This window comes from Schistocerca gregaria, unplaced genomic scaffold (genome assembly GCF_023897955.1).
Source record: "Schistocerca gregaria isolate iqSchGreg1 unplaced genomic scaffold, iqSchGreg1.2 ptg000737l, whole genome shotgun sequence".
NCBI classification, from domain to species: Eukaryota; Metazoa; Arthropoda; class Insecta; order Orthoptera; family Acrididae; genus Schistocerca; species Schistocerca gregaria.
The window spans coordinates 142933-166897 of NW_026062113.1; the positions used below are offsets into that span (position 1 = coordinate 142933).

General features: G+C 36.9%; 1 protein-coding gene and 1 pseudogene across 1 annotated transcript in view; one reads left to right on the forward strand and one right to left on the reverse strand.

Moving 5' to 3' along the window:
* The first annotated feature begins 10133 nt into the window (after positions 1 to 10133).
* LOC126320657 (5S ribosomal RNA) lies at positions 10134 to 10251 on the forward strand (annotated as a pseudogene).
* Positions 10252 to 14251: 4000 nt separating this feature from the next.
* Positions 14252 to 23965, reverse strand: part of LOC126320656 (CD82 antigen) — a 66687-nt gene continuing 56973 nt past the window's right edge. Inside the window, exon 5 of the mRNA XM_049994084.1 lies at positions 14252 to 18518. Within this exon, the coding sequence (XP_049850041.1) occupies positions 18366 to 18518 (153 nt within the window). The 3' untranslated portion in view covers positions 14252 to 18365. The remainder of the gene's footprint in view (positions 18519 to 23965) is intronic.

Below are 23965 nucleotides of genomic sequence, written 5' to 3' on the forward strand. Positions count from 1 at the left end.
TTGTGGAAAACTGACAGTAATTCCCATTGTGACTAACTGAACAGCAAGCTATGTAACTCTTTAATGCATCAGCATCCAAACTTAATAAAACTCATAGTAATTAGTTGAGCCTTTGTAAAATCTATCATCTTCTTGGATGACTCAATTTAATTTAATAATCAAAATAATTATTATTACTAACCACTTATTTACTAAATCTAGATATAAAGATGATACATTGTTAATCATCTCTTGCTTCACAATGGATCCTGTCGTATAAAAATATGAATTCTGGCTTAACTAAAATACTTTTCAATTCTATGTGAGCATAGACTCCTATTATTTTCTTCTGTTGTTCGTCCTCTAGAAGGTAACTTCCAGCGTGTGGTATTTTCACAACTCGGTATGGTCCATTACATAGACTACAACATTTTCAGTTTAGTTTCTTTTTCTTTGATGATTTCGGATGATTTTTTTACAATACAGAGTCACCAACTTTATAACTAATTACGACACCTAATTTCTTATCAAATTGGATGTTTCGTGTATTATCCTTATGTTTTAACTGTAAATAAGCTTTACGTATACCCTCATTGTGATCCCTTTCCTTATTATGTATATATGGTAAATTACCAAGCCATTCGTCACCATTCGCGAAAACGAGCATCTGAGGTCCAGGGAGGTCAGGAACTTCACCCCATGAAATTTCTGGACGAGTTCTTCTATATTTTCTGGTCGAGTCCTAATAGGCTTAATATTTTTTTTGATATTTCGAGCGTATAAGACTAATTGTATATCACCATTAGGCTTAGTTACTGCTAATATTGGGCTAGAATATCCGAACGTCGAGGTCTCGATAATTCCCCAGTCCAACATCTTTTTTATTTCCTTAGTTACCGCTTCCCTTTTTGACCAAGGAACTGAATATGTTGTATTACAAAATGTGGTATGTGGGTAAGTTTCGATATTATACTCGAATATTTTAATCACACCTGGTTTTTTTATTGAATACTGGTAAATAAAATTGTTGTGTAGATAAATATTCCGATTTCCGGACTTTCTCGTCGATGCTCGACATATCAGCCTCAGTATCAATTGGCTTAACACGGTCATTATTCAGACAATGTAGAGCATTTACCAGAAAACAATTAACAATTAAATGCTGACAATATTTCCTTACATAACTCTTTTCTTCATTAATGTTACCTTCAATGGTTTGTCTTTAACAATCAAAGTACAAACACCTTCTTTCATATCAAGGATTGCACTATAATCATACAAAAAATCCATCCCCCACAAGCACGGTGTAGAAATTCTGGATACTATCAAGAAAGTACATTCCATTTCGACTCCTTGTAGCTCTACTGCTACCCACACCTGCTTAGTTATCCTTTGCGCCTTAGCGCTAAATGCCCCTGTTACTGTGTATCCTGATACTGGCAAACTGGGTAATTTCTGCTTTCAGCTAACCACACTTAGGCAATTAATTGTCATTACACTGACTGTTGACCCCACATCAGTTAGTATATTTACTGGTATTTTATTGATTTTTGCTACCACAATAGCTTGTAAAGTATACCCTCTCTTATTTAATGCAGCCCTTGGTTCATTCATTAAATCTTCTCTTATATCTGATTTATTATTATGCCTAAGGATGTTTACAGACTCGCGAAGCTTGCCTCCTTCCTCATTACCAGTCATCCGAGGAAGGCTTAAAATGACTGGTTCTCGTTTGACAGTCCGTCATACAGTTTCCTGGGTGGTTCATGCACTTCTACCGAATGTTCTTCATTCACCTTTCGGGGATATGCACTGTCTATCACCACACTTCCTCCATTCGTTAATAGTATAGATCTACTAGATTCAAAGGAATTGCCTGTAGTGTTGGTATTTGTCCAACCTACGTTATTCATTTCACATGTCCCTCAACTGGATTTATTTGACGGTTCCATGGGAGCACAGTTGTTTCTTTAGCCATCGTCACAGCATTGATGGTTTGGCTATTGTTACCCCCCCCCCCCAAACTTTTGCTATTCGTTGATACCAAATTCACCCTTTGAAAACCACTAGGTCCTGCCGTGTGATTATCATTTTCTGCGAAAGACCTTTTAAAATAATTGTAGTTCGCCTTCCAATTCTGGTTATTCTTTGGCACGCGATCTATCTGTCCACCACCGTTTTGAGGATTATTGTTATTGCGGTTGAATTCTGGAGAGTGGTTATTATTCTGCTTATTCTGGCTCCATTAACAGTTACCTCCATTATTCCTAGAATAATAATTATTGCTGTTGTTTTGCCATTGTCTCGCATCCTCCATTAGCATATCAATTGAATCTATCAAAGATAGAAATTGCTCTACATCACTATCAGACACGTGAATAAGTTTCTCTCTTATATTGAGCGGTAACCTGACTTTTAATATTCTAATGACTTAACGACTCGAAATTGGGTCAGTCTAACATCTTGTCTTGTTAAAATAACGCTCAAAATGTTGTCTTAAGGTCGATTTCTTTGGATTGTAGAACTCAGGCTGATAAACCTCATTACGTAAACGCCCTTGTCGACTTAATGACCAATATTTTGCTAAGAATAGTTTCTCAAACTCGGAGGATGTATTGCAGGTTTCGCTTATTTCAGCAGCCCACAATGCAGCCTCTCCTATAATTTTAGATACTATGAATGGGATCTTGTCAAACTCGGTCCAACTATGCGGAAATATTCTCTTAAAATAACTGATAAATACCTTTGGGTTAATGTTACTCTTTTCACTAGAGAAAACTGAATTGTCTACTCTAGAAAATACTGTGTTCAACCTTTAATGAAGAAATACGAGTCCGTTGTACATAGGGATCATTCTCTATATCCATTGTGTCTTTATTTCCCACGGTTCACTGGAATACACGCTACGTTGTATTCGTGGACATTTCCTCTCGCAGTTAGATTTTGACTGGCTATATATATTCATTTTCTGGTTTAGAGTCACTACCATATTGTTGCTCGGATGTTCGAGCAAAACTACCCTATGAGTTATGTCTCTGGACAAAATCTTCAAAAGTTTTATTTTTAGTTTGTTTAAATTCATTTAAAAAAGTATTTAACTCTTTACTCTTCTGGGCTTGTTCTTTAACTACTTGCTGTGCGGTCCGAAGTGTGGATCTCACCTTATTGTCAATCTCTACGGACTTAAGCTCTATCCACTGAGAGAGGTCTTCCTCGAACTTTTTTGCTTTGACCTAATAGGTAATTATCTATCTTCTTAGCTGAGTTAATCTCTATTTCACTTAAAGGATCTGCAATATTACTATTAGTTTCTGCCAATGAACTAACCCTTTCTGATACTATTCCAAATTGCTCTGATAAATTACCGACACTTTCCTGTATTTTATTTACAGGGTCGATAATTTTTACTTCCTCGTTTTCCCGTTTACTTAGTCCAGATTCTACATCCTCAATTTTGTTAGCTACATTACCCTGCTGTTCGGCAAATTTATTTTCAAAGATTTGTAGTTGTTCCCTAAAATTTGCTTCAATAGCAGCTTGCTACTGCACTATCTTAGCATCTATGTTAGATAATCTAGTTTCTAAATTTGCTTGTTGTTCAGTTAACCTTTTATCTACGTCATAAGATAAATGGTGGCTGAACAACTGGCTCGTCAAAATACGCCAGTCACTACTGTTGATGAACTGTGGTATCGTGTTGAAGCTGAATGGGCAGCTGTACCTGTATACGCCATCCAAGCTCTGTTTGACTCAATGCCCAGGCGTATCAAGGCCATTATTACGGCCAGAGGTGGTGGTTCTGGGTACTGATTTCTCAGGATCTATGCACCCAAACTGCGTGAAAATGTAGTCACATGTTAGTTCTAGTATAATATATTAGTCAAATGAATACCCGTTTATCATCTGCATTTCTTCTTGGTGTAGCATTTTTAATAGCCAGTAGTGTATCAGTGATTACTCGAATCGAATACGGAGTTTAGTGACTAGCAGTGAATTCACTGTGCAGTAAGTTCCTGGAAGTGGAAGTATTTTTGAGTTGTTTCTCTCCGCTGCCAGATGGTTTGGCAACTGATGTACGAATTGTGAAAGTACTGGCCAGCATCAGTCATGTTCTGTTGTCAGTAGGTTTGAGTTTATTTCCTGCTGAATGCACAGACAAACTGTTCTCTGAGCAGTTCTGCTGTGAGGGTGCATATGCCCTGTCAATCACGTATCACCTCTTAGGAAGCTAGTTTTGGCTTACTCGTGAGTGTTTCCACAGTGACATGTGGTTGTTTATTTGGAACTGTTACATTCCGCCTCCCCCCTCGCGCACAAACCAAGTGGAAAATCAGTCACTAATAGTTTACCTGTTTGGTGTTTTGTACTAGTTATGCTGTTTTGATACTGTTGATTTTGTGGAATCCAGCTGAAATCTAACCTTGGCTCTGTTTATTGTATGCACAGACAGATATTTAAGTGGTTCCCTTGTGTTACTTGTAAGGAACAGTGTACCTGCATTCGTTATCAAGGCTGCCTGGTTTCCTCAGTGGGTGTCCTGAGTTCTCAACAGCAAAATCCTACAGTGAGAGCTGTTCTATTTACTAGCAAGGCTATGGCACCATTTGTGTGTCCTTTTCCAGGAATTTATCAGACTAGTGTCTAATTAACTTCCAGGCAGGTTAAAACTTTGCCTTTCGTGGGCGAGTGCTCATTCTGGAAATATCCCCCAGGCTGTGGCTAAGTCATCACTCTGCAGTATCCTTTCTTCCAGGAGTGCTAGTTCTGCCAGGAGAGCTTCTGTGGAGATTGGAAGGCAGGAAATAAGGCTGCAAGATTGGGCTGAGAGTCGTGCTTGGGTAGCCCAGGTGGTAGAGCACTTGGTCACGAAAGGCAAAGATCCCGAGGTCAAGTCTCGGTCCAGCACATGGTTTTAATCTGCCAGGAAGTTTTGTATCGGTGCACACTCCACTGTAGAGTAAAAATTTCATTCTAGTGTGTATCTAGTTGTGAAGGGGCGCACTCTCTAGTCTATACTGAAAACCTAGATTAAAATATGGCTTGTGCCAATTAGCATAAGAGGGTATACATTCAATACATGAGTAATATTGTATGACTTTCTTCTGTTGACTCTTCTAATCTCACTTGAAGGGCATATTGAAAATCCTTTCTTCTTTCATTTAATCTATCCATACCTATAATTTATTTTCTCGGTGTTACTAGTTTTCTTCATTCTTATGGAGCATTAATGTTTGTTTTTTCCCTTACCAGTCTATGGTAAGCCTGTTTTTTTTTATACCAACCTTGGCTTTTAAGTCCCCAATTACCAGTTTAAAGCGGCAGTCTTGTCCTTTGTTATGTGCATTTTCTATTTCTTTGTAAAATGCTTCTACTTCATCATCTGAATAGCTTGCTGCTATAAGGTGTGAAATGATGGCATTGTTGGGATTGCTGTATCTCATCAAGACTAAGAAAACAAATCACACAAGCATTATTGAACTGTGTACAGCAGATGGTACTGGTATGGAGATTACAAGAGCTGTGATCAGCCACAGAAGATTTATGTTCCTTTTACAATGTATCTGTTTTGACGACAAGAGTACAAGGCAAGAAAGAAGAGTAACTGATAAACTTGCTGCAATAAAGCAAATTTTGGATGTCTTTGTGGTGAACTGCAAGAACACTTAGAGTGTGGAACAATTTGTGACAGTAGACGAAAAGTTGCAAGTTTTCCGGGGTCGCTATTCTTTTGTTCAGTATATCGCGAACAAACCAGCAAAGTACAGGATAAAGATTTTGTTTTAGCAGATGCTAAAACATTCATCATTAGTAATAATGAAGTATATTGTGGAAAACAACCGAAAGGACAATACTATGTTTCTAATTCTCCCTATGATATTGTAGGCAGGCTAGTTACTCACATTGAAGGCTCGGGAAGAAACATTACAATGGATAATTGGTACACTAGCGATTCCTTAGCCAACATCCTTTTTTAAATGCATCGGCATGTTGAGGGGGGGGGGGGGGGGGAAATGCGAGATCCCACAAGAATTTTTACCTAGAAAATGTAGGGCTATCCACTCCCGTTTATTTGGTTTTCAGAATGATATGATGCTAGTTTCGTATGTGCCAAAACAAAACAAGGCAGTTACATTATTTTCAACTATTCCCAATTTGGAAACGTTGACGAAGTTACAGGTAAATGGGAGATAGTTTTGGATTACAATATAGCAAAGGGAGGAGTTGACACAGTCAATCAATTGGGAGGTGTGTATTCTGTCGCAAGGGTGGTAAGAAGATGGTCATTGGTTGTATTTTATGCTCTAATGGATATAGCAGGAACCACAATGCCGGTCCAGGCACATGTGTTTGGGAACACATATTCAGCGCATGTTGCTGAATGTGGACCCTCCACACCAGATGATGTGTGCATGTACCCATGTTGACCGAATGGTATTGGCAACTGTAATTGCAGTGTGCACGAATCATTGAGACTGTTCCATGGATATGTGTCACATGGTCAGACGAATCATGTTTCTTGTTACACAAGATCAATGACCATGTCCAGATACACTGCCATCCAGGTGTACGGTTGCTCAAAACATGTACCACGCCAAGGGTGCAGTCTACCAAGGGCAGGAAGTTTCATATCAGAGCACACTCCCCTGCAGAGTGAAAATCTCATTCTGGAAGAAATGAATGTAAGGTATATATACCTTCCTGGCAGATTAGGGAGAGCTTCTGTGAAGTTTGGAAAGTAGGAGACGAGGTACTGGTGGAAGTAGAGTTGTGAGGACGGGGCATGAGTCGTGCTTGGGTAGCTCAGATGGTAGAGCACTTGCTTGCGAAAGGCAATATAGAAAGAAACTTCCATATGGGAAAAATATATTAAAAACAAAGATTCCTGACTTCCTGAAGAAGCAACCGTCAGTTGCGAAAGCTAGAAATTTTGTGTGTGTGTTTTATTTATTGGGCCTGTCTACCGGCGCTTCCCCGCTTGGTAAGTCTTGGAACCTTTGTTTTTAATATATTTTTCCCATGTGGCAGTTTCTTTCTATTTTAATTACATCACTAATTTGAACCCAACAATTACGTTTGTTATTGTCTCTGTTGGATTTCGAAATCTTTTCTATCATCTTACTTTCTCTTTTTGTTTGTACAAGTAGTTTCACTTCGTATTCATCTTCCCTTTTTCCATAATCTCCCATAGCTATGGCGTCTTCCAGCAATGTAATTGTCCTTGTCATGAGACCAGAATAGTGCTGCAGTGATTTGAGAAGCATAATAGTGAAACCAGATTGAGGTCTTTGACATTACACATACACGATCTGAACCCAACGAAACACATCCAAGGTGCTACCTGGTGCCAACTCTAAGCCCATGAACTGACTTGTAATTTGCAGGGATTACACAATCTGCGCATAGACATCTTGTACTACGTACTTCTGGAAACCTACCACGGACTTGTCGAAAATATGCCATGCAGAATCGACACAGTATTGCATTCCGAAGATGGACCGACACATTATTAAGTAGGTGGTCACAACGTTCTAACTCATCGGTGTGTCTGTTTGTATGTATTATTGGCCTGTTGCTGTTGTGCTTATACTTACAGATACACACAAAAAAAAGTCTACCAGTCACAACTTTCTACACTATATAACTACACAGGTATATAAACTTAACAGAATTCAAACCTGTGTTAAACCAAATTAATAACTTAATTTTGAGGCAGTATGGAAACAGTCTGACTATAACCAAAACTATTAGAAGGAGACACGGAGAACTTTATCATTGATAAATGTAGAAGTAACTTGTACACAGTAGCTCTGGGAAGTGTGGTGGGACTCAGGGTGTTGAGGTATAACAATCACCTGGCAGACAATATTAATAGTAACATCACACTTTTAAGAGATGATGTAGTTAGGTATACTGAAGTACAGTCTCAAGAAAGCTGCACAAATATTCAGTCAGATCTTGATACGATTTTACAGTAATTCAAATACTGGAAACTTGCTTCAATTGTATGGAAATACACAGTTGCACATGTCTCAAAATGCAAAAACACAGTGTTGTATGACTACAATACAGATTGCTTCCAAAAATACATTACAACTTCAATGTATTACAGTATCCAAACTAATCAAGATATTCACATCACAATTGGCTTATGTGACAGACGTACTCACAAAGTTTTCTTTGTGTGCGTTCCCGATTGTTGTGAGTGAAGTGTAATGGCACTGGTTCAAGAAAGGTCTCAGGGTGTGGAATGGTTTGTTCAGACCAAATTGGACATGCAGGTTCAAACGAACTCCCAAACAACAGTACAGATGTCGATGCGCTGCTGGTACAGGAATTTTATGTAGACAAGAAGCATCAATGTGATGTATCCATGCTGGATGACCTGGAACAAGTGAAGCTGACACACAGTCGATACGGTTGACTTTTCAACATTCACCACAGAAGTCTGTCTGGATGACATCATAGGAGCTGTGAATCCCTGAGGCGGCCGTGCACTGGGTCCGTCGGAAACTTTTACAAATGAATCTGACCAATTGCAACAAGACAACAAGTCACAATGTATACAATTTGCTGCAGATGTTTTTTACCATTTAGGGAGGATGGGAATTTTCTAAATAACCTAACTTTTCTGACAAAGCAACATTCCACATGTGTGGTAAGGTAAACAAACGCAATGTTCCCACCTGGACACAACCAATCCACATACTGTGACAGAAGGTGAACAAGACAGCTTGAAAGTGAATGTGCAGTGTAGTTTGATGATTGATCTAATTGTGGAACCATTCTTTTCTCAGAAGAATCAGTTAATTCTAATAGTTACCTTGATATGTTGTTGATGTTTATGTTACCACATCTGGCTGACTGCCAGGACAGTCTTTTCCAACAAGATTGTGCCCTGTGTTTGCTAAGACATGGTGCAAGTATCTTAATTAGTTTGGATGCTATAACACATTCAATTTGCATCGAAACTTTTGAGAAACCCTGTATATTAATAAGTCACAACTAGAATCCACCAACTTTTGTTAACTGGTAGGATACTGTGAAAATAAAGTTGGGTTACAAATGAGATTGCTCACAAAACAGTGCTGCAATCCATCCCATAATATTTCTAAAGAGTGTGGGATCCATACTAGATAGGATTAACAGGGTACATTGAATGAATACAAAGAAGGGCAGCATAATGGACACATGTCTCAATGGAGGACATCATGGAAAACCTTAAAGACGTGAACTGGTAGGCCCCTGAAGACTGACACCAACTAACCTGCAAAATGCTACTTTCAAAGTTCAAGCCCCAGCATTAATAGTGGAATCTAAGAATATTCTACCATCCCCAACATATTTACCCTGTTACAGAGATAGGAACAGAAAAAAACAATTCCAAATAATCATTACACCAATCTGTCTGAAAGTACTAACCAAGCTTATCAATTTGCCTTCCAGAGGTGAGATACGAGGTTATTTAAAAAGGTGCAACAGATTTCAAAAATTTGCATCTGATAAACCACAAAGGACACACCTGCAACTCGAGTGTCCTGTTACAAAGTTATAAGTTTGGAATGGTTCATGTATAATTTCAACTCAAAGCTGTGTTGCTGTTTGTTTGTAGGAAAACGATGATACCATAGGAATGAATGTTTTACGTGCAGCAATTAGTAAAATTTGAGTCCATTGTTAACATGCAACATACATTTTGTTGAGAATTCCAGAAAGAGCCCCTTTTTACGAGCAAATTTAGGAGTAGCATAAAAAATTCATAGATGGCTGCACCTTCAAATGGAAAAGCATAGTTTGTCCAGTCACAACAGAAAATGTTGAATGTATATGTGCAACTCACACAAGGAAACCTTGGGAATCCACAACACAAGCAAGCAATGAATTTAAAATCCATTAACTTATGGTATGGCCAGATATGGAAAACCATCTGAATCAGATGCCATACAAACTGCAGTTTCTTCAAGCATCGTATCCTGATGACCACACAAAAGGTACAAATTTTGCACTGCAGTTCTAGAGAACAACTATTCTGAATGGACGAGTGAAAATCACATGGTAGTTTTTCAACATGAAAGAGAGAAGCCAAAAGGTAACACTTAACACCTTCTGTATCATTTCTGTAAACAAATTTTATGGCCCATTCTTTTTTTTTTACTGCCAATGGCCTTGCTGCAGTGGTAACACCAGTTCCCGTTAGATCACCAAAGTTAAGCGCTGTTGGGCTGGACTAGCACCTGGATGGGTGACCACCCGGTCTGCCGAGCACTGTTGGCTAGCAAGGTGCACTCAGCCCTTGTGAGGCAAACTGAGAAGCTACTCGACTGTGAAGTAGTGGCTCCGATCTCGTAAACTGACATACAGCTGGGAGAGTGGTGTGCTTACCACATGCCCCTCCATATCTGTATCCAGTGACCCCTTCCAAGGCATATTCAGACAAGAGTTTAGTTTTTTATTGTTTTTTACTGATATTGTTCTGACATCATTGTTCTGACTTTGCTGAGTTTCAAAGTAATTGCCCAACCACATCTGATGTTACCTGCATCAAACCACTGCAAAACGTCCAATTGGAGGAGGAGAAAAAGAAAATTAGTTTTATTGTTGGTGTTTGAAACTGCTCTTTTATAATAATAATAATAATAATAATAATAATAATAATAATAATAATAATAATAATAATAATAACAACAACAATAACAATAACAACCCTTCAGTCAGTACTGCCGATACACACATCTAGAAATGAAAGTACAGTACACTATCTTAGGTTTTGGAACTAATAGTTTCTTTCTCTGGTAGGAGAGAGAGATAGGTTGAGGAAGATTAAAAAGGAGGGCATGACACTGATACCAGAATGAAAGTGAATCACCTGTAGTGATGACAAGGCCAGACAGAGATGAAGGGTGGGACACCACATAGCACATTGGTAAGCACTGTGCTAGCTTCAGTTCAATGGGATATTGTGAAGTAAAGATTGATTACAAGAAGAAAAAATACAGCAATTAAAAACTAAGAGGAGAAAATGAAAAAGAGAAGAAGCAGGAGAATGAAAATGAAAAGTAAAAGCAAAGAAGAAAATAGTTAAGTGAAAAAGAGAAAAAAATATACATGTATAAAAATATTAATGAAAAATGAGAGTGGAGTTCTTTTAATGGAGATAAATTCGAGGCAGGTTCACCAGTCCCTAGAGTCATACTGTAAAGTATGTTCAGCTACTGGGTACTGGAGATCCACATGGCACAGTGTTCTATATCCATTCATGCACTCTGACATTATATAGGTTATTTTAACATAAAACACCACACAATGCACACAAGTTTGTTCAGATACAACATGTTGGTTCATTTTTTGCTCTGCCTGTGATACTAGATGTGTGCATGCGTGGTCTATAGGCACTCAATGGTGAACTCATCAGCACCCATACAAAAATTAGCACGAATGAATGTGCTTAAAACGTCTAAAGTATTATAAAACAGTTAAGGGTAAGTCTGACACTCACTCATGGATATCTTCACAATGCAACTGATCACCTACAAAAACATGGATGAGCCTGATAACTCATTGAAAACATCTTCCTAAAATTATAGGGAACAAGTCTGCCATGTTACAAAAACTTAAAAAGTTGTACCCCATCTGTTGGATCATCAGTTAAAACAGAGGGCAAATCTTCCTGTGATATTACAGGAGCAGGTGGCATTGGGTGGGTGCATGGAGGTGGTTGTACAACAGGGATGATTCTGGTGGTAGCAACCTAGTGTGGTAAGCATAATGGTTTGGGAATGTCATATGGTTTGACTAGAATGTTACACAAGTTATTAGGGTGATAAAATTGGGTGATGTTGAGAAAATATTAAGGGGAGAGGATCTCATTTCAGGGCTCAAGGCTAACCATATGTCTCTCTCCCATATAGACACAGTGTCTGATAGGTACAAAAGAAAGGTGCAAGTAGAGGTCAATGAAACAAATAGGCCTTTAAAACAACAGTTTTCACTGTGCGATGTATTATGACTGAGTACGTGAACATCTTTTACCACATTTCCCAAGGATCCAAACGGCAGAAATGCGCTTAAGGAAAAAACATTACAAGTGCCACATGACCACTATTCATGCTAAGGTAGGCTTCAGTACATCTCCTTAATGACACCTGCACACATTAAAAAATCCCACACATTTTTAGACTGAATTGAGAACTACACACAATGTGTTCCCAGTGTTCACTGACAATTTTGACAGGGATGGAATACACAAAAGTTATTATAATAGGAAAAAAAAAACCCGACCATTGGGTTCAAGTTGGGGGTTCTGGGAGACCACAGTATTGGCAAGCAATAGCCCATATGGTTGTTGTCAAAGATTTGTACAATGTATTTCTTAACAGCCACACAAAATTATGCCAGTGCCATCGTGCACATACCATATATGCATCCTTTCCCCATAAGCTGGAGCGTAACTGTAGCCTTAGACATTAACAGTGCTCCAACATTGGCAAGACTGCACTTTTGCATACATCGTTTGGGGAAAACACTGGTTTCTGGAATTATGTTTATTAGGATTATTTGCTTGTTTCACTGTCCTCTACTTGCCCCTTCAATTTGCATCTATAAAGTCAAACACCATGTACATTAAAAAATTCTCTGCGCATAAAGAGTGCAAGTAATGTAAAAGAAAATTACATAAACAGTCAGTATGTTGATAAATGATTACGACAACATGTCCAGCATGAAGATAACATAAATAAAGTTTGAGCATAAATATCTCGGGACAGTATCAGGCTAAGATCAAAAGCTCTCAGCTTGGTGGAGAAATATCGTTTTAGGGTAAAACAGTCGAAATTTTTTTCAACAAATAATTGGTTTGGTTGTTTGGAGAAGGAGACCAGACAGCGTGGTCATCGGTCTCATCGGATTAGGGAAGGAAGTCGGCTGGGCCCTTTCAGAGGAACCACCCCGGCATTTGCCTGGAGTGATTTAGGGAAAACACGGAAAACCTAAATCAGAATGGCCGGATGCAGAATTGAAACGTCATCCTCCCAAATGCGAGTCCAGTGTCTAACCACTGCGCCACCTTGCTCAGTCAACAAATAATTATTTTAGTTCTATGAACTATATCAGACATAACATCTTAAGTGCACTGAAGAAAGTTTTCAGACCTGAAATTTCTTTAGATGTTGGAGTAAATGGAAGTTGGATCTCGATCTGGTGAAGAGTGTGGGTGATCAAACTACTTTTACTTCAGATCCTCCTATTTTCACACTGCCAAAACACCTCTTCGGCAGTTGCAGTGGTCTTTTTAAAAGATTATTACTTTCTTTTGCAACATGTAAGTCATGTAGTTGGTGCAAAAAGACTTTCAAATTATTTTCTTAATCATGCTTTTATCTTTTGGCATACGGTCACAGGATTCCACCTTCTCGCTGAGAAATTAGGTTTCATACTCTTTTGCCAGCATCAAAAAAAAAAAAACACCTATATCTAAAACCTGTCATCTTTAAAAATATACCATATTGTACACTTTCTCAATGTTTGTATCTAAGGGTTACACTTTCATATGGTTCTATTCTCTGCAATTTCTGTATTTTTTTTTTTTTTTTTTTTTGGGCCTCTTGAGAAGAAAAATTTCTTTTAATAAGTTATTAAAACTTGTCAGAATCTAAAGCTGTTTCTTTATATGTGTTATATCGTTAAGATTTTATGAACTGTGCAAATATATAATGTAGCTGAAAAATTTAGCACTCTTTGAGATACTCAGTTGTTAACTAGTCCCAGGTTTGTAAGTGTGTACATGTTGGGTTGTCTAAGAAAACATGTGGTCTGAAAAGCATTCTATGCAGATTCAACTGTCACTGCATCTCCTAACAAATTAGTTTACTTAAAGAAAAACCAACAGACACAGAAAATTCACCACTGAATTGCTCGATAGTAAGACAAATCTCACTGTTCTAGTGCAGGTAGGGAAATATTCACCATTTTGAAATTCCACTTTTAAATGCTGTATCTCTTTTCCTTCTTTGCCATTTTCAGACACACAAACCTATTTCTTTTACTATTTAGAATCTTACAGTTTAAGGTAAAGAAATCTTGCCCACAACTACAGAACATGACTTCTGGTCATACTGCCTGCTGACAGAACAATCCAACCCAAGTTCCTATAAACTCTGTAACAATTTTGCAGTTTCCTTAGCATAAATGTTATAAGGTATAAGGGGTTCTTAATAACTGCACCTTCTGGCAGCTTAAAACCTATATTTGGGCTTAGGATGTTACATCATAAGCAATGTAAGTTAAAATGTTTTATTAAAAAAAAGTCAGGAGGATGACAGGAATTAGCATTTTAATACATTCTTTAAATAATTACACTTAACTACTAATTGATCTTTACTACGTTATTTGGTAACTGTTACAACATGGCGACATTAAAGTTCAACCAGGGCTTAAGCGAATTCGTGAGAGTTTTAATATACAAATAAAGAAAATTAGTCTTCACAATATGCTCAGTATTGCATTTGTGTCTCTAAACAATTAACAATATGCTGATAATTTATGATGTTATTCCTTTTTTCAGTTACTTTTAGCATACTACTTTAGATAAATTAGTTCAAGAAGCTACAAAGTCAATATGAAAGTTACTGTTGATCAAGCAACAGTTTCGGCACGTGACAGCTTTATGACTAGATAGTTACATGAAATGTCATCGACAGTAACTTACAATACATAATAGCATAAAAACACTAATATTTGGCTTAATGGTAACTTGTGAGGAGATTCAGATTATCTGTGTAAGCTGTGTATCATTCCACCATTATGTTTTACATACTTCCATTTCAGTTACCAAGAAATGAGGGGGGAAACAAAACCTGTGCCATTAAAGCTTAAACCCTGGTTTCAAAAGACAAGAATGAATCAATCTCATTCTAAATGGTAATACTAAAAATCTATATTAACAATGCATAAATTTATTTATTAACTTCAGTCTAAGATAGTTTTTCATTGGCATATACTCTGCACATACATGTATTTAACAACACTGCAAAGAAATATGACCAGTGATACAAACACACAGGCAAGGCAGAGCTGTCACTCAGTATTTCCAAATTAAAAGTAAACTTTTTGAGCGTAAGTTTTTAATTTGTAATCTTACAACAACTGATAAATTTGAAAATGTGTGTTATAACAGTGAATTTATATTCAGATTGTTCTCTTATATACTAAAACACACAGAATAAATTACAACCTTCACTGATTTGTGTGCTGCACAATTACTGAAATTATGCCAGTAGACTGGATTTCTAATGTCATTATTGTCTATTTTCTCATTTATATGTTAATAATGCTGTACATTCCTTAGAAGCTTCTTTACCAAAAGTCTTCCAATGTTCCTGGACTTTCAGGGCACTAGATATTGCATTTTCGCCCATATTTCTGCGTAACATAAAAAGTGTTTGGCAAAAGTATTTTGGTTGGAATACTTTAAGAAGTATAAACATAAAATTCTTAACTTGCATATAGAAAGATGGTTTCTGAACACATTAGAGGGGCATTACTGACTAGCAATACAAATAAGACTCAACATTTATGTAATGATTACTTCCCAATCTTTATGTTCACTTAATTAACTACCATTAGCATTCCAGTATTCCATCCGTTTCCTTTAATATGAAGTACAACTTAATTCTTTTTTTTTAAAAGATGTTTTCTATTTGAGTGAAAATATTTGGCACATCTTTGTGAATCAAGAGAGCAATAAATTATGAATTTTTTTTTTACAAAAATATCATTCACATTTGTAATTAAACAAATATAATTGAACTAATCGAGTGAGGATGTAACAAACAAAATTACAGTTGGAAAAATACAATCATGATTGAATCCAAAGCTACTCTTCACTTTAACAAATTGGCTTTAGATACACTCTCTTTTATAAATGTCAAGAGATTACCATTGTCAACTTAAGAGAGCATATCATGCATAGCCTTATGAGTATCTAGAGCAAAAAACCCTTAACAGTTTGACAGTTAAGTACTTCTAGAATTTTGATTTGAAGGGTATTCAAAGTAGGTACCTGTAAGTTCAGCACATGAGAGCACCACCATATAAAAATAGAATATATTGGAAAAAACTGGTCCCAAGCCAAATTTGTAACTTGGCATAACATAGTAGTCCAAACTGCACAAAATTAATTTTCTTTGGAAATAGGAGTGACAAAAAAATAGCTCCCTAAGAATGAAGAACTACATATATGGCATTACACTTAAGTGTTCTCATTGAAAATTTTAAAGGAAGTCATGACTTATTCACAGCTATATTAATGAAAATGCATTAGTATTATAGCAAAATTTCTCATGACAAGCCCTAACTGCAATTTCATTGTTTGGTACTCCACAAGTACAAAGAACTGTTAAACTGCAGTGGTGCACAAGTCTTTCAAAATTATAAAGATTAAACTAATGTCCATAAATTACAAAACTGTACAAACTATGTTACTTATGCAGATAAGTATTAGAGTGCTTTATGGCACTTATACTGGATACGTCCAAGAAATAAAAAAACTTTTTAAAAATATAAAATAATCATGACAATCATCTTATGAGAATAAAACTTTTATCAAATGTATTTGGTCATAATATTTAAGCAGTCATATTCATAGCTGTATACATTACTGCCACCCACATACTTCAGTAACTCTCATATACTGAAGATTTTTGAGTACTGTTTGAAAAAATACAATAAAGCTTTTGAGTATTTTATGTCAAATGAAACATACAGAGAGTGTGTGTGAGAGAGTGTGAGAGAGAGAGAGAGAGAGAGAGAGAGAGAGAGAGAGAGAGAGAGAGAGAGAGAGAGAGGGGGGGGGGGAATGATAAAAGACGAAATAACTTTTATTAAAACAGCCTCCCCCCCCCCTCTCCTCCCCCCCCCCCCCCCACCCCCAGTTGAAAGTTGCTGAACTTCCAACAAGCACTCATCGTACACAGAAATATAGTTTCCTGTGCTTTGTATGTCAATGAACTTTAAAATTATATTTGCAATTCATCACACACAAAATGTTGTACTAACAAATTATGGCATTACAAAATTGTGCTGTATTTTTTCACAACGGCTTCCACTTCATCTACAATTTTTTGTCTCTCAATGACTTGCTACTGAACAATTGATACTGATACGTATAAATTAAATGACTAACATCAGCATATTAAGCTACCTTTTTTTTTCATCTCTTCCAACTAACTCAGAGAATAGGGCCGAAAACTGAATTACAGATAACCTGTGACATTGACTGCTAGCAAATTCCTTGCTTGAGTGCTCTTAAGTTTTGTGACAAATTTTAAAGCCTGAAAAAGTTTAAAACTTAAAATTTCTAGTTACACATTTACTGCTAGATACTTTAAATTCTTAAATATAGTACATCACTACAACAGATTTTGATTCTAACCAAACAACTCAACTTTATCTAGTGTTACAAGCAGTGAGACCTCTTCCTGTAAGTGCCACAATTTTAAGACATTTTGCTTCAACCAATAAGTCATTTCAAAAATAATAAAAATAGACTTATATCAACTATGCTACAGTGCATTAGTTGTTAAAAACAGTGTGAAATTAAAATGCAAGTTACTGTGCATTAATGACTGACAGATTTTTCTTTTCTAGTGCAAATATGTTATGAAACTTTACTAATCCACAGATCTTTGCAGGAAGAAGACTGCAGGCCACAAATATCAAGCTGCTAGGAGGAAAAAGGTTCAGACATTAACCAAAGACAAAATTATGGCTACCCTTAAAAAAAATAAAGACTTCAAATATTTATGAATGTCGAAAACTAAACCCATATAAGAAATACTGTGTGAGTGTGTGTGTGTGTGTGTGTGTGTGTGTGTGTGTGTGTGTGTGTGTGTGAAGTAGTTGACAGACAACATGTAACAGCTAAGTACTACTGTTCTGGGAACAAAAAGAACATTCCCAACCCAGCTATCAACTTTAAACTTGTATAAGGTGAACTTGCCTATTAATCTATGACAATACTTCATCACAACATACAAATAAATTAGATTGTCATGACTTATTCAAGCAAATAACAAAAAATCTGAACATTTGCACATATAAAAAGTTTATGAAATTCTATAAACAATGATTTAAAAATCTTACAGCAGAAGTGAGAAGTAATTATAAATGATTCAATGCTACCTCCAGATCTAACAAATAAGACAACATGCCAAAAAACAGGCAGGCTGAGAGATTCAAACTTCTTGCACAGTATAAGTTTCATAAAAATATTCTGTATAAATGTACCATGAAGTATGTAAGCGCATTATGGTCCTTTATGTTAATTGTGTGCATTGAGAAAGAAGTTGTTTTATATCTCATTTAACAAATAAAATAGCTGTAGAGGAAAAAATTTAAGCTTTGTATCTGTCCTCTGAACGAACAGCACAGCACAGTATGAGTGAGAATATAAGACCCAGAACTTCAACTGTGGCAAGTGCCAGGCCAACACCCATCAAAATATTTGCATACTGCTGAAGGAGTTCAATCAGTTTGTCGACACAGCCCTGCAAGAAAATAAACACAAATCAATTTGCACAGAATGCATAGCAATTTCTACAAATGTCTGACTGCAGCTCAAACAAAACACCATTCTGCAAACCTGTAAAACAATAGTAAAATATACTAGCTGTGGCATTTCATTCTTAAATCTCTAATGCTTGGAAGTTACACAAATACACTAACTGTATTGAATTAGAGCGGTTGTGTTTGAGATAGAGCACTCCTGTCACAAGGGGTGGTGCCAGCGGTTGGGCCAGGTCCCGCCCAAATAAGATGGACCAATTTCAGAATCAAAGTCCTAAGTAAAATTTAATTTTATAAAATTGAAATAAAATATATACAGTTATAGGCATATGGCAAACCACTGTCAGTTTGGTAAACAATTCTGTATTGTCTCATATTAAAACTGTAAAATAAAACAAATACATTTTAAATAGATTTCATTACAAAGTTAACATTGCCTTATCCAGTGATCTGCTCATGTTGAACAAACAAACAAATGAAGCAGTCTATCAATCTATTGAATGAACAGTTCTTCCCCAGTTTCTTGTGGGTGTTCACATGTGTTTTATTGTTTCTACTGATGCTAAACGATAAAAGAATATTATCACTGTGGTCTTTTGTATTGAACTGTACATTTTCTTTAAAGTGAACTTGGTAATTTGGCAATACTGCCCAGCATCTCATTTCTTCAGTTCACAGCAAACAGTTATTAAAATGAACGAGTACATTACATCTCTGTCTGTAACTGCAGAGGTTAGTTTCCACGATTCAGGAAGTGAAGTAGAAAATATTGTGTTTGGTGGTGTTGGTGATGAAACAGAAGTAGGAAAAGAATTAAAACAGTCTGAAAATAACATCTCAATGAAAATAAAGGTAAAGATTTATTTTCTATTTTCAGCACTAGCACCAGCAGTACTAATCGGTCTGCTTCAGTTCGTGATATATCTATCAAACTGACTGTTGAATCTGAACAACCTGTATTAAGGACTTTTCCTTTTCGCTTGTTTGGGGACAAAGAAAAATTTCCACCCAGGTTGGTACAACATTTATCTGTGGCTAGAATATACTACTACAAATGATGATGCATTCTGTTTTGTCCCCAACTAAAGTGATAAGAAGCCAACAACTAAGTTTTGTATGTGGTGGTTCCACTAACTGGAAAAGTGCAACAGAACCTAATTCCAACTTTAATCATTGTGAGAGCAGCTCCACATACAAACTCCATATTTGTCTCAGAGTCTCTCAAAAACTTGAAAAATAAGTTTGGTGAGAACACATCTGTTGCTACTCCACTACATGAAACATGCTCTAGAAATTCAAGAAAACACAGAATAAATACAAATGACTGCAATATGCTTTGATACATAGTTTTTCAAGGATTAGTTGAAAGAGGTCATAATGAATCTAACGATAATGTAAATAAGGGAATATTTTTTAGAGTTAATGAAAATTATGTGGGAAAAAGATCCAAGTGTTAGGAAAAAACTTTAAAAGGGAAAAAACACACACAACATAATATACAGAAAAAAATCTTAGCACCATGCGCAATATCATGCTATAATGTATCTCCAATGCAGTGAAAGAAGAGCACTATTTTGCTCTACTTATTGATGAGTGAAAAAGGATGTTCAAAAACTGAGCAACTATCAACTATGGTTCAATACTGTTTAGATGATGACACACAAGAAGGTCTAAACTCTGAAACTTCAAAAACAAATTGGATGCTGCTGTGGAGTTAATTTAAAAAACTGTTGCCCAAACATATTATGTAACTTCAGTTATGAGTGGTGCTTGTGTAGGTGTTCAAGGTCTTTGAAGAAGGGAACCCCCACACAAGTTATATAAACCATAAGTTTAGTATTGTCATAGTAACAACATGTAAAGGAATCAAATTGACTACAATTTTTTTTATGGCACAGCAGGGGGGCCTTGCTTTTTGGCAGTGCATCAAATGTTTACTAATACACAAATAAAAATGAAAATTGGAAAACTGCGATTAAAAAAGTTAAGTGACAGCAGATGGGTCTGTCTGTATGCTTCATGTTTTGCTGTGAAGAAGATAACTGATGCTATTGTTGAAAACCCAGTAAATATTCAAAGCAGGAAATTCAGAACAAGCTGCAGATGCACCAGGATGATTTAATGCAAAGTATAACTTTCTTTTATTTTTTACTTATACCTTTTCATATACAGAGTGTTACAAAAAGGTACGGCCAAACTTTCAGGAAACATTCCTCACACACAAATAAAGAAAAGATGTTATGTGGACATGTGTCCAGAAACGCTTAATTTCCATGTTAAAGCTCATTTTAGTTTCGTCAGTATGTACTGTACTTCCTCAATTCACCGTCAGTTGTCCCAATTGAAGGAAGGTAATGTTGACTTCGGTGCTTGTGTTGACATCTGAACGTTTGGGCAGGCATTGTTGGTGATGTCTTGATTAGGCCCCATGTTCTTCCACCTACGCTCAATGGAGCACGTTATCATGATTTCATATGGGATAATCTACCTGTGCTACTAGAGCATGTGCCTTTACAAGTACAACAGGTGGTTCATGCACGATGGAGCTCCTGCACATTCAAGTCAAAATGTTCGTACGCTTCTCAACAACAGATACGGTGACCGATGTATTGCTAGAGGCGGACCAATTCCATGGCCTCCACACTCTCCTGACCTCAACCCTCTTGACTTTCATTTATAGGGGTATTTGAAAGCTCTAGTCTACGCAACCCCGGCACCAAATGTAGAGACTCTTCATGCTCGTATTGTGGACGGCTGTGATACAATACGCCATTCTCCAGGGCTGCATCAGCGCATCAGGGATTCCATGCGACGGAGGGTGGATGCATGTATCCTCGCTAATGGAGGACATTTCGAACATTTCTTGTAACAAAGTGTTTGAAGTCACGCTGGTACGTTCTGTTGCTGTGTGTTTCCATTCAATGATTAATGTGATTTGATGAGAAGTAATAAAATGAGCTCTAACATGGAAAGTAAGCGTTTCCGGACACATGTCCACATAACATATTTTCTTTCTTTGTGTGTGGGGAATTTTTCCTGAAGGTTTGGCTGTACCTTTTTGTAACACCCTGTATATGCTAGGAAAGTGCAAATCTATCTGATTTCCTTCCGAGCAAAGATCGTTGCTGCAATCAACTCAGATGCTCAAAGGGATCATTTCACCCAAATAGTGTGGCTCAGACTATTTTCACTGAATGGAATGAATGTGTAGATATGGCAACAAAAACAGGTGCTGATACTTCTGCGGACTTCTTGCTTCTTCATAGAATTTTAAATTTCCAAAACACACTGGGGAATATGTTTGTGACTTGCCAAATAAATATAGCCTGGAACATGTACAATCAACCAGTTTCAAATCTTGAGCATTTTATAAAGTTTTACATATAATGAAGAGCAAACTTTAGAGACTTGGTGCAAAAACTACAATAATTAAAGAAATCACTGCTTAAACCAAAAAGTGAAACTTGTGGACCAACAAATGTTACTGCTACTGGCAGAAAATTATTCATCCAATACTGAATCGCTGGAAGCAAAAATTCAAGCTATTAAAAAAATGTTATCACACGACATGAACAGCAAACCAGAGTAACTGACAATTTACATGCATTGCTCAAGTTGTTAAACAAGATAAACTTGTTTTACATTATTTGTAGAATTTAAGTCAAATAGCTCTGACTATTCAACCTTCCTCTGCATTACATGACAAAGCTTAATGTATACAACATGTGAAATGTTATTTAAGGAACCCATTGAGTGTGAGGTCTCATGTTTAGTCTTTAGTAAGTATCATTTGGAAGTGTTACATAAACAGTCATGACAGGAAAAATATTAGCTGCTAATGGCTCACCATGTGCGCCAGGAGGGCAACAGAAAATGAGTGTCCGGGTGGTGCTGAGATCAACCTTCTATGGAGTGAGTGTGTGTGTGTGTGTGTGTGTGTGTGTGTTACACGTCACTAAACTGAATCGCCGATATTCAAAAAATGTTCAGAACAAACCATTAACTTTATGATGAACACCAAATGAGAAATTGTGTGCCATGGTGATAAAAGAGGTACGACCCATCAATATCAAATCAGAAACTCCTTAGGCATTATGTACCAAACTGGACCATCAGCTAGGTATCCACTCAAAGAATGCTTTTAAGAATCATATTGGTGTAATGAAGTGACAAGAACTTATGGAATGTGACAGCATGCAACCAAATACGAAACAGTCTGTTCTGTTTTGTGGAGCTCATCATGAAACTATCCTTTAAGGCACACCTGCAGATAGTTTAATGTTTTATAGGCTCGGGGGGGGGGGGGGGGGGGGGGTTTGGGGGGACAACCAGTTTTTGTGGTATGAACTGCAATGTACACTTTTACAGGAGAGAACGTTTGCTCTACAGGATTATGATTTTTATATGCCGACCCGGAATCGGGCATCAATAGTTTTAGTTCTCTTCTGCCCGTTTTTCCCCACTCTTGATTGCTGTGAAAAAAATTCCCTTCTACAGTTGCAAGGTTATGCACACGAGAAAGAATCATACAAGCAGAGCACCTCCAATTTCTTGCAACACAATAACTTTCCAACCAATTTGCGATCCATATTAACAGTTGGCATAATTGTATATGAATGCATTAAGGCACTGATGTTAGCTAATCTTGATACACCTCTCTTATACCTCTCATTTCCAGGATTCTTTCCGAATGGATTTCCTCTTCAAATCCCAATTGGTCAGAGTTGAAAACAAATTTTGAGGCCAATTCCACAGTTGGCTGTGCATAGTCAAGTTGACACTTTGTTTGAAATTTCATTATCTTACGTCTTGTAGTTCTATAACACTGTCTGAAGTTCTGCAACCATCCACTACTTCCCTTTAAATCACTGTAATCTAGGTCGCTCACAGTTTCATGTACATAACACAGTACGTCACTATAATGCACATCTTGAAAATTGTATCCAGTATCCTTGAAACACGCTAACACCAATTTTTGTAACAAGTGCGTCTTGTCCTCCCTCAAATATCCACATTTTTTTATTCATTGCATGATCATATTGCTGCAGAAGTATTCAAAATCTGTATGTAATTATGTTTAGTACCTGCTCCTTGGACAATGATTGTCCTTTACTACATTTCAGTGGAAATGGGATTTGTGGCTCCCTGGATAATGAACTATATGGCTTGACACCTGTTTTAGTATAACTTTCACTTAAGCACATATCGTTATCATTGCACTCCTCATGTACATTGTCTGCAAAGTAAGACTGTATATGACACCATACATTCCACGGACTCATCTTGCAGAAACACTAATATTTCATCTGCCACTTCTTTCTCACTCTATGAAATTCTTTAGGTTTCTTTCTGGTAAAATGTTAACTTCAGCAATTGTTGTTGTAGATATACTGCAATGTTTTCTATGTTTATTGTTGCCACTGCCCTG